Source organism: Scleropages formosus, chromosome 16, assembly GCF_900964775.1.
Source record: "Scleropages formosus chromosome 16, fSclFor1.1, whole genome shotgun sequence".
In the NCBI taxonomy this organism is placed as follows: domain Eukaryota; kingdom Metazoa; phylum Chordata; class Actinopteri; order Osteoglossiformes; family Osteoglossidae; genus Scleropages; species Scleropages formosus.
The window spans coordinates 56,732-68,138 of record NC_041821.1 but is presented as its reverse complement, the minus strand read 5'-3'; the positions used below and the strand labels follow the sequence as shown (position 1 = coordinate 68,138).

Below are 11,407 nucleotides of genomic sequence, written 5' to 3'. Positions count from 1 at the left end.
GTTGTGGCTGCTGTTGCTGTTGCTGCTGTCGTGGTAACATCGAGACCTGTAGGTAGAAGCCAGGTAGGTTCCCATTTGAATCGCAACGTGCGGAATTGCCGTTGCATCACGGAAACAGTTACGTAACTCAGCCGGTTCAATATCAATTAAAAGTTGAAAGAGTTGCAACTGTGCGTCAGGGGGACGGCTGCAATGATGCCGAACGTACCGCTGATTCTCAGCATCTCGGAGAGGTAAGGGCTCGGGTTGCTGACGTCGCCCTTTCGAACGGCGTAACTCACGACGGCCTCTACCTGGTCACCCGTCACGCTGAAACAGAAATCGGCAGAGTGAAAACGCAGTCCTGTCAGGACAAAACACCGACTTCATCTGATCAAAATGTAGCCCAGATGTTCCTGGTGTGCTAAAAGCACGTTGTGTACGGAAGGCATAATTTTTGCCACTTCGCATTTAGCTTGCCACCGGGAGAACGTGACTTACGTGAAATTTGCCCGTGGAAAGACGACGGGAGTTGCTGGTTGACTGTTCAGCATTCTGTTCATCTGGGGTTTGAACATCCAACGAGAGAGAAAACGAGATGACGGGTTAGGCAAGAATCGGCCTTAGAAGCCTACGAGAGCTACGCAAACGCGTGAAAAGTGCTGCCTTGCGATATCCAGGGAATCGCAAAAGTATAGCTGCTGCTACATTCGCTGTAGCGCCAAGACGGAGTGTGAACATGTGCGCGGCTCCTATGTCCTCTGCGATGACTGGCGACCTCACCAGAGTATTGATGGTGTCCTGGATCTGGCTGTAAGTGGCATTCATGATCTGATCATTCGGAGAGATGGTGACGTTCCCCATCGAGAAGGTAAAGTTGAGCACAAAGGAGCTGTTGGACACCTCTAGAAGAACAGCGGAAATACAATGTTGAGCCTTGCTTTACGCTACTTGAAGCAGTACAGGTGGAACACCTGTTCTGGGTGCAAGGTGCACGGCTAACACCGTACTTTCAGGAGCTGTGCTAGGAGGAAGAGAGAGGGAGAGCCCGGCATCGTTAATGCGTTTCCATAACGTTCAGTTAATCAGATTCCGGTGAGCACTGAAACACGCTGACTCCCAGGCCTGAGACTTGTGCAAAAAAATAGCAATAGCATAAAACTGCTTTCCTGCCACACGTACACGTTTTGCAGACGGCCGCCAAGGAAAAGGCGAAATCGGGGACATGAGGAGTGGCGTACAGTGTTGGCAAACTCACCTTTATAAGTGTAACTCTGGAGCCTCTGCGAGCTGTTCGAGGCCGTGAGTCGCGAGTCCAAGAAAGTGTTTGTTGCGTTCAGCACGCCACTCTCATTGAGCAATGGATTTGCATTTTCAAACGTCAGGAGGATGACGAGACGCGCTGATCCCCTACACGAGAAACAAACAAACAAGCAAACAAAAAAAAAAAATCAATGGAGAAGGAAGAGACCGCGTCAGCCTCTTGGATCAACTTGAGAAATGTCAGCGGTCGTAAATATATCTGTAGCGGGGCAGTGTCGGAGTCATGGGCTTGTTTCGCGGAAGCGCGCGGTGTTGGAAAGTCCGTGGCTGTGTTCAAATTACCACGGAGAGACCGCAAAAGCAGATTGCTGAAGGAAAGACCGCAAAAAAAGAAACATACGTGGTCTGAGACCCAGTCGTTCCTGCTGCGGTCGGAAGGGTTGTGGCTGCTGTTGCTGTTGCTGCTGTCGTGGTAACATCGAGACCTGTAGGTAGAAGCCAGGTAGGTTCCCATTTGAATCGCAACGTGCGGAATTGCCGTTGCATCACGGAAACAGTTACGTAACTCAGCCGGTTCAATATCAATTAAAAGTTGAAAGAGTTGCAACTGTGCGTCAGGGGGACGGCTGCAATGATGCCGAACGTACCGCTGATTCTCAGCATCTCGGAGAGGTAAGGGCTCGGGTTGCTGACGTCGCCCTTTCGAACGGCGTAACTCACGACGGCCTCTACCTGGTCACCCGTCACGCTGAAACAGAAATCGGCAGAGTGAAAACGCAGTCCTGTCAGGACAAAACACCGACTTCATCTGATCAAAATGTAGCCCAGATGTTCCTGGTGTGCTAAAAGCACGTTGTGTACGGAAGGCATAATTTTTGCCACTTCGCATTTAGCTTGCCACCGGGAGAACGTGACTTACGTGAAATTTGCCCGTGGAAAGACGACGGGAGTTGCTGGTTGACTGTTCAGCATTCTGTTCATCTGGGGTTTGAACATCCAACGAGAGAGAAAACGAGATGACGGGTTAGGCAAGAATCGGCCTTAGAAGCCTACGAGAGCTACGCAAACGCGTGAAAAGTGCTGCCTTGCGATATCCAGGGAATCGCAAAAGTATAGCTGCTGCTACATTCGCTGTAGCGCCAAGACGGAGTGTGAACATGTGCGCGGCTCCTATGTCCTCTGCGATGACTGGCGACCTCACCAGAGTATTGATGGTGTCCTGGATCTGGCTGTAAGTGGCATTCATGATCTGATCATTCGGAGAGATGGTGACGTTCCCCATCGAGAAGGTAAAGTTGAGCACAAAGGAGCTGTTGGACACCTCTAGAAGAACAGCGGAAATACAATGTTGAGCCTTGCTTTACGCTACTTGAAGCAGTACAGGTGGAACACCTGTTCTGGGTGCAAGGTGCACGGCTAACACCGTACTTTCAGGAGCTGTGCTAGGAGGAAGAGAGAGGGAGAGCCCGGCATCGTTAATGCGTTTCCATAACGTTCAGTTAATCAGATTCCGGTGAGCACTGAAACACGCTGACTCCCAGGCCTGAGACTTGTGCAAAAAAATAGCAATAGCATAAAACTGCTTTCCTGCCACACGTACACGTTTTGCAGACGGCCGCCAAGGAAAAGGCGAAATCGGGGACATGAGGAGTGGCGTACAGTGTTGGCAAACTCACCTTTATAAGTGTAACTCTGGAGCCTCTGCGAGCTGTTCGAGGCCGTGAGTCGCGAGTCCAAGAAAGTGTTTGTTGCATTCAGCACGCCACTCTCATTGAGCAATGGATTTGCATTTTCAAACGTCAGGAGGATGACGAGACGCGCTGATCCCCTACACGAGAAACAAACAAACAAGCAAACAAAAAAAAAAAATCAATGGAGAAGGAAGAGACCGCGTCAGCCTCTTGGATCAACTTGAGAAATGTCAGCGGTCGTAAATATATCTGTAGCGGGGCAGTGTCGGAGTCATGGGCTTGTTTCGCGGAAGCGCGCGGTGTTGGAAAGTCCGTGGCTGTGTTCAAATTACCACGGAGAGACCGCAAAAGCAGATTGCTGAAGGAAAGACCGCAAAAAAAGAAACATACGTGGTCTGAGACCCAGTCGTTCCTGCTGCGGTCGGAAGGGTTGTGGCTGCTGTTGCTGTTGCTGCTGTCGTGGTAACATCGAGACCTGTAGGTAGAAGCCAGGTAGGTTCCCATTTGAATCGCAACGTGCGGAATTGCCGTTGCATCACGGAAACAGTTACGTAACTCAGCCGGTTCAATATCAATTAAAAGTTGAAAGAGTTGCAACTGTGCGTCAGGGGGACGGCTGCAATGATGCCGAACGTACCGCTGATTCTCAGCATCTCGGAGAGGTAAGGGCTCGGGTTGCTGACGTCGCCCTTTCGAACGGCGTAACTCACGACGGCCTCTACCTGGTCACCCGTCACGCTGAAACAGAAATCGGCAGAGTGAAAACGCAGTCCTGTCAGGACAAAACACCGACTTCATCTGATCAAAATGTAGCCCAGATGTTCCTGGTGTGCTAAAAGCACGTTGTGTACGGAAGGCATAATTTTTGCCACTTCGCATTTAGCTTGCCACCGGGAGAACGTGACTTACGTGAAATTTGCCCGTGGAAAGACGACGGGAGTTGCTGGTTGACTGTTCAGCATTCTGTTCATCTGGGGTTTGAACATCCAACGAGAGAGAAAACGAGATGACGGGTTAGGCAAGAATCGGCCTTAGAAGCCTACGAGAGCTACGCAAACGCGTGAAAAGTGCTGCCTTGCGATATCCAGGGAATCGCAAAAGTATAGCTGCTGCTACATTCGCTGTAGCGCCAAGACGGAGTGTGAACATGTGCGCGGCTCCTATGTCCTCTGCGATGACTGGCGACCTCACCAGAGTATTGATGGTGTCCTGGATCTGGCTGTAAGTGGCATTCATGATCTGATCATTCGGAGAGATGGTGACGTTCCCCATCGAGAAGGTAAAGTTGAGCACAAAGGAGCTGTTGGACACCTCTAGAAGAACAGCGGAAATACAATGTTGAGCCTTGCTTTACGCTACTTGAAGCAGTACAGGTGGAACACCTGTTCTGGGTGCAAGGTGCACGGCTAACACCGTACTTTCAGGAGCTGTGCTAGGAGGAAGAGAGAGGGAGAGCCCGGCATCGTTAATGCGTTTCCATAACGTTCAGTTAATCAGATTCCGGTGAGCACTGAAACACGCTGACTCCCAGGCCTGAGACTTGTGCAAAAAAATAGCAATAGCATAAAACTGCTTTCCTGCCACACGTACACGTTTTGCAGACGGCCGCCAAGGAAAAGGCGAAATCGGGGACATGAGGAGTGGCGTACAGTGTTGGCAAACTCACCTTTATAAGTGTAACTCTGGAGCCTCTGCGAGCTGTTCGAGGCCGTGAGTCGCGAGTCCAAGAAAGTGTTTGTTGCATTCAGCACGCCACTCTCATTGAGCAATGGATTTGCATTTTCAAACGTCAGGAGGATGACGAGACGCGCTGATCCCCTACACGAGAAACAAACAAACAAGCAAACAAAAAAAAAAAATCAATGGAGAAGGAAGAGACCGCGTCAGCCTCTTGGATCAACTTGAGAAATGTCAGCGGTCGTAAATATATCTGTAGCGGGGCAGTGTCGGAGTCATGGGCTTGTTTCGCGGAAGCGCGCGGTGTTGGAAAGTCCGTGGCTGTGTTCAAATTACCACGGAGAGACCGCAAAAGCAGATTGCTGAAGGAAAGACCGCAAAAAAAGAAACATACGTGGTCTGAGACCCAGTCGTTCCTGCTGCGGTCGGAAGGGTTGTGGCTGCTGTTGCTGTTGCTGCTGTCGTGGTAACATCGAGACCTGTAGGTAGAAGCCAGGTAGGTTCCCATTTGAATCGCAACGTGCGGAATTGCCGTTGCATCACGGAAACAGTTACGTAACTCAGCCGGTTCAATATCAATTAAAAGTTGAAAGAGTTGCAACTGTGCGTCAGGGGGACGGCTGCAATGATGCCGAACGTACCGCTGATTCTCAGCATCTCGGAGAGGTAAGGGCTCGGGTTGCTGACGTCGCCCTTTCGAACGGCGTAACTCACGACGGCCTCTACCTGGTCACCCGTCACGCTGAAACAGAAATCGGCAGAGTGAAAACGCAGTCCTGTCAGGACAAAACACCGACTTCATCTGATCAAAATGTAGCCCAGATGTTCCTGGTGTGCTAAAAGCACGTTGTGTACGGAAGGCATAATTTTTGCCACTTCGCATTTAGCTTGCCACCGGGAGAACGTGACTTACGTGAAATTTGCCCGTGGAAAGACGACGGGAGTTGCTGGTTGACTGTTCAGCATTCTGTTCATCTGGGGTTTGAACATCCAACGAGAGAGAAAACGAGATGACGGGTTAGGCAAGAATCGGCCTTAGAAGCCTACGAGAGCTACGCAAACGCGTGAAAAGTGCTGCCTTGCGATATCCAGGGAATCGCAAAAGTATAGCTGCTGCTACATTCGCTGTAGCGCCAAGACGGAGTGTGAACATGTGCGCGGCTCCTATGTCCTCTGCGATGACTGGCGACCTCACCAGAGTATTGATGGTGTCCTGGATCTGGCTGTAAGTGGCATTCATGATCTGATCATTCGGAGAGATGGTGACGTTCCCCATCGAGAAGGTAAAGTTGAGCACAAAGGAGCTGTTGGACACCTCTAGAAGAACAGCGGAAATACAATGTTGAGCCTTGCTTTACGCTACTTGAAGCAGTACAGGTGGAACACCTGTTCTGGGTGCAAGGTGCACGGCTAACACCGTACTTTCAGGAGCTGTGCTAGGAGGAAGAGAGAGGGAGAGCCCGGCATCGTTAATGCGTTTCCATAACGTTCAGTTAATCAGATTCCGGTGAGCACTGAAACACGCTGACTCCCAGGCCTGAGACTTGTGCAAAAAAATAGCAATAGCATAAAACTGCTTTCCTGCCACACGTACACGTTTTGCAGACGGCCGCCAAGGAAAAGGCGAAATCGGGGACATGAGGAGTGGCGTACAGTGTTGGCAAACTCACCTTTATAAGTGTAACTCTGGAGCCTCTGCGAGCTGTTCGAGGCCGTGAGTCGCGAGTCCAAGAAAGTGTTTGTTGCGTTCAGCACGCCACTCTCATTGAGCAATGGATTTGCATTTTCAAACGTCAGGAGGATGACGAGACGCGCTGATCCCCTACACGAGAAACAAACAAACAAGCAAACAAAAAAAAAAATCAATGGAGAAGGAAGAGACCGCGTCAGCCTCTTGGATCACCTTGAGAAATGTCAGCGGTCGTAAATATATCTGTAGCGGGGCAGTGTCGGAGTCATGGGATTATTTTCCTGAAATGCTTGGCATTAGTGGTTCCACTTTGTTCGCAATTGCACGATAGAATTAGAAACTAAGCAGTTAATGGAAAGAATGCAAAAGGAATTCTTACTGGGTTTGAGATCTTGTGGAGGATGCTGTTTCTGGGGCAAGAGTAGCTGTTAACATATTTGTCGTCTGCACTGCATCTGATGGCAGTTTTGTCACTATATATGTGGATGCAGCACTTGTAAATCCAGAGAAACTTGTGGCTACAGAATTTGCACCTGCTGCTGCATTTGTCAGAGCAGTTAAGGCAGTTATGGTTTCCTGGGCCATGGAAACTGTTGTTGGTGTAACTGTAGTGGTCGGAGTTGTTGTCAATGCTGGAAGCATTGCTGATGATGCAGTTGTAGGTGATGTTGCAGTAGTGATCAGAGTGCTGCTGGTTTCAGTTTTAGATGACGTGGCAGTGGTCGGAGGAGTACTGTTTTCAGTCGGAATGGTTGTGGTTTCAATTGACTTAGGAGTTTTAATCATTTCAGTAGAAGTTGACGTCGTGGTAGTGGTCGGAGTGGTTGTGGTTTCGGTTGTCCTTGTCGTTGTAGTCATTTCTGTAGTACCTGATATAAATGTTGTGATCAGAGTGGTTATGGTTTCAAATGCCTTTGGAGTTGTAGTCGTTTCAGTAGAAGTTGACGTCACGGTGGTGGTCGGAGTGGTTGTGCTTTCAGTTGTCGTGGGTGTTGTAGTCGTTGCAGTAGTAGTTAATGTCGCGGAAGTGGTTAATGCCGCGACAGTGGTCGGCGTGGTGGTGGTTTCGGTTGTCGTGGGAGTTGTAGTCGTTGCAGTAGTAGTTAATGTCGCGGAAGTGGTTAATGCCGCGACAGTGGTCGGCGTGGTGGTGGTTTCGGTTGTCGTGGGAGTTGTAGTCATTGCAGTAGTAGTTGATGTCGCGGAAGTGGTTAATGCCACGGCAGTGGTCGGCGCAGTGGTGGTGTCGGTTGTCGTGGGAGTTGTCGTTTCAGTAGTAGTTGATGTCGCGGTAGTGGTCGGCGTGGTTATGCTTTCGGTTGTCGTGGGAGTTGTTGTCGTTGCAGTAGTAGTTGATGCCGCGGCAGTGGTCGGCGCAGTGGTGGTTCCGGTTGTCGTGGGAGTTGACGTTGTTGCAGTAGAAGCTGAGGCCATGGAAATGGTCATTGTGGTGGTGGTTTCTGTCGTCGTTGGAGTTGTCGTCGTTGCAGTAGTAGTTGACGTTGCAGTTGTGGTCGGCGTGGTGGTGCTATCGGTTCTCGTGGGAGATGTAGTCGTTGCAGTAGTCGTTGATGTCGCGGTACTGGTCGGCGTGGTTGTGCTATCGGTTGTCGAGGGAGTTGTAGTCATTGCAGTAGTAGTTAATGTCGCGGAAGTGGTTAATGCCGCGACAGTGGTCGGCGTGGTAGTGGTTTCGGTTGTCGAGGGAGTTGTAGTCGTTGCAGTAGTAGTTAATGTCGCGGAAGTGGTTAATGCCGCGACAGTGGTCGGCGTGGTGGTGGTTTCGGTTGTCGTGGGAGTTGTAGTCATTGCAGTAATAGTTGATGTCGCGGAACTGGTCGGCGTGTTGGTTTCGGTTGTCATGGGAGTTGTAGTCGTTTCAGTAGTAGTTGACGTCGCAGTAGTAGTTGACGTCGCGGCAGTGGTCGGCGTGGTTATGCTTTCGGTAGTCATTTCAGTAGCAATTGACGTCGCGGCAGTGGTCGGCGTGGTTGTGGTTTCGGTTGTCATGGGAGTTGTAGTCGTTTCAGTAGTAGTTGACGTCGCAGTAGTAGTTGACGCCGCGGCAGTGGTCGGCGTGGTGGTGGTTTCGGTAGTCATTTCAGTAGTAATTGACGTCGCGGCAGTGGTCGGCGTGGTGGTGGTATCGGTTGTCGTGGGAGTTGTTGTCGTTTCAGGAGTAGTTGACACCACGCTAGTGGTCGGCGTGGTTCTGCTTTCATTTGTCGTGGGAGTTGTAGTCATTGCAGTAGTAGATGACGCCACGGTAGTGGTCGGCGTGGTGGTTGTTTTGCTTGTCGTGGGAGTTGTAGTCGTTGCAGTAGTAGTTGATGCCGCGGCAGTGCTTGACGCCGCGGAAGTGGTCTGCGTGGTGGTTGTTTCGGTTGTCGTGGGAGTTGTTGTCGTTGCAGTAGTAGTTGATGCCGCGGCAGTGGTCGGCGCGGTGGTGGTTCCGGTTGTCGTGGGAGTTGACGTTGTTGCAGAAGAAGCTGAGGCCACGGAAATGGTCGTTGTGGTGGTGGTTTCTGTCGTCGTTGGAGTTGTCGTCGTTGCAGTAGTAGTTGACGTTGCAGTTGTGGTCGGCGTGGTGGTGCTATCGGTTGTCGTGGGAGATGTAGTCGTTGCAGTAGTCGTTGATGTCGCGGTACTGGTCGGCGTGGTTGTGCTATCGGTTGTCGAGGGAGTTGGAGTCATTGCAGTAGTACTTGACATCGTGGAAGTGCTTGACGCCGCGGCAGTGGTCGGCGTGGTTGTGCTATCGGTTGTTTTGAGAGTTGTCGTTTCAGTTGTAGCTGACGGCGCGGTAGTGGTCGGCATGGTTATGCTTTCGGTTGTCGTGGGAGTTGTTGTCGTTGCAGTAGTAGTTGATGCCGCGGCAGTGGTCGGCGCGGTGGTGGTTCCGGTTGTCGTGGGAGTTGACGTTGTTGCAGAAGAAGCTGAGGCCACGGAAATGGTCGTTGTGGTGGTGGTTTCTGTCGTCGTTGGAGTTGTCGTCGTTGCAGTAGTCGTTGATGTCGCGGTACTGGTCGGCGTGGTGGTGCTATCGGTTGTCGTGGGAGAGGTAGTCGTTGCAGTAGTCGTTGATGTCGCGGCAGTGGTCGGCGTGGTTGTGCTATCGGTTGTTTTGAGAGTTGTCGTTTCAGTTGTAGCTGACGGCGCGGTAGTGGTCGGCATGGTTATGCTTTCGGTTGTCGAGGGAGTTGTTTTCTTTGCTGTAGCTGTTGACATCGCGGCAGTGGTCGGCGTGGTGGTGGTTTCGGTTGTCGAGGGAGGTGTAGTCGTTGCAGTAGTAGTTGATGTCGCGGCAGTGGTCGGCGTGGTAGTGCTTTCGGTTGTCGTGGGAGTTGTAGTCGTTGCAGTAATGGTTGACGGCGCGGAAGTGGTCGGCGTGGTGGTGGTTTCGGTTGTCGTTTGAGATGTAGTCGTTGCAGTAGTAGTTGACGTCGGGGTAGTGGGTGACGCCGCGGCAGTGGTCGGCTTGGTGGTGGTGTCGGTTGTCGTGGGTGTTGTAGTCGTTGCAGTAATAGTTGACGTCACGGTAGTGGGTGACACCGCGGCAGTGAACGGCGTGGTGATGGTTTCGGTAGTCATTTCAGTAGTAGTTGACGTCGCTGTAGTGGTCGGTGTGGTGGTGGTTTCGGTTGTTTTGGGAATTATTGTCGTTGCAGTAGTAGTTGACGTCGCGGTAGTGGGTGACGCCGCGGCAGTGGTCGGCGTGGTGGTGGTTTTGCTTGTCGTGGAAGTTGTAGTCGTTGCAGTAGTAGTTGACGTTGCGGTAGTGGTTGACACCGCGGCAGTGGTCGGCGTGGTGGTGGTGCCGGTTGTCGTGGGAGTTGTAGTCGTTTCAGTAGTAGTTGATGTCGCGGTAGTGGCCGGCGTGGTTCTGCTTTCGGTTGTCATGGGAGTAGAAGTCGTTGCAGTAGTAGTTGCCGTCGCGGTAGTGGGTGACACCACGGCTGTGGTCGGCGTGGTGGTGGTTTTGCTTGTCGTGGAAGGTGTAGTCGTTGCAGTAGTAGTTGATGTCGCGGTAGTGGTCGGTGTGGTGGTGGTTTCGGTTGTCGTGGGATTTATTGTCGTTTCAGTAGTAGTTGACGCCGCGGCAGTGGTCGGCGTGGTGGTGGTTTCGGTTGTCGTGGCAGTTGTAGTCGTTTCAGGAGTAGTTGACGCCACGCTAGTGGTCGGCGTGGTTCTGCTTTCGGTTGTCGTGGGAGTTGTAGTCATTGCAGTTGTAGTTGACGTCGCGGTAGTGGTCGGCGTGGTGGTGGTTTCGGTTGTCGTGGCAGTTGTAGTCGTTTCAGGAGTAGTTGACGCCACGCTAGTGGTCGGCGTGGTTCTGCTTTCGGTTGTCGTGGGAGTTGGAGTCATTGCAGTAATGGTTGACGTCGCGGAAGTGGGTGACGCCGCGGTAGTGGTTGGCGTGGTGGTGGTTTCGGTTGTCGTGAGAGTTGTAGTCGTTGCAGTAGTGGTTGACATTGCGGTAGTGGTCGGGGTGGTGGTGGTTTTGCTTGACGTGGGAATTGTAGTCGTTTCAGTAGTAGTTGACGTCGCGGAAGTGCTTGACGCCGCGGCAGTGGTCTGCGTATTGGTTGTTTCGGTTGTCATGGGAGTTGTCGTCGTTGCAGTAGTAGTTGACGTTGCAGTTGTGGTCGGCAAGGTGGTGCTATCGGTTGTTGTGGGAGTTGTAGTCGTTTCAGTAGTAGTTGACGGCGTGGTACTGGTCGGCATGGTTATGCTTTTGGTTGTCGTGGGAGTTGTAGTCATTGCATTAGCTGTTGACATCGCGGCAGTGGTCGGCGTGGTTATGCTTTCGGTTGTCGTGGGAGTTGTCATTTCAGTAGTGGTTGACGTCACGGTAGTGGTCGGGGTGGTGGTGGTTTTGCTTGACGTGGGAGTTGTAGTCGTTGCAGTAGTAGTTGACGTCGCAGAAGTGGTTGATGCCGCGGCAGTGGTCGGAGCGGTTCTACTTTCGGTTGTCGAGGGAGTTGTAGTCGTTTCAGTAGTAGTTGATGTCGCGCTACTGGTCGGTGTGGTTGTGCTTTCAATTGTTGTGGGAGTTGTCGTCGTTGCAGTAGTAGTTGACGTTGCAGCTGTGGTCGGCGTGGTGGTG

General features: G+C 51.6%; 1 protein-coding gene across 1 annotated transcript; it reads right to left on the bottom strand.

The window, feature by feature from the left end:
- Positions 1-5,189: 5,189 nt before the first annotated feature.
- On the bottom strand, positions 5,190-10,167 carry LOC114912427 (mucin-2-like; the record flags this gene model as incomplete). Its single annotated transcript, XM_029259252.1, has 3 exons — positions 5,190-5,211; positions 6,403-6,432; positions 6,680-10,167. Coding segments are annotated over 3 exons (3,540 nt in total), but the record flags the coding sequence as incomplete, so codon positions are not given.
- Between the last annotated feature and the right edge of the window lie 1,240 nt (positions 10,168-11,407).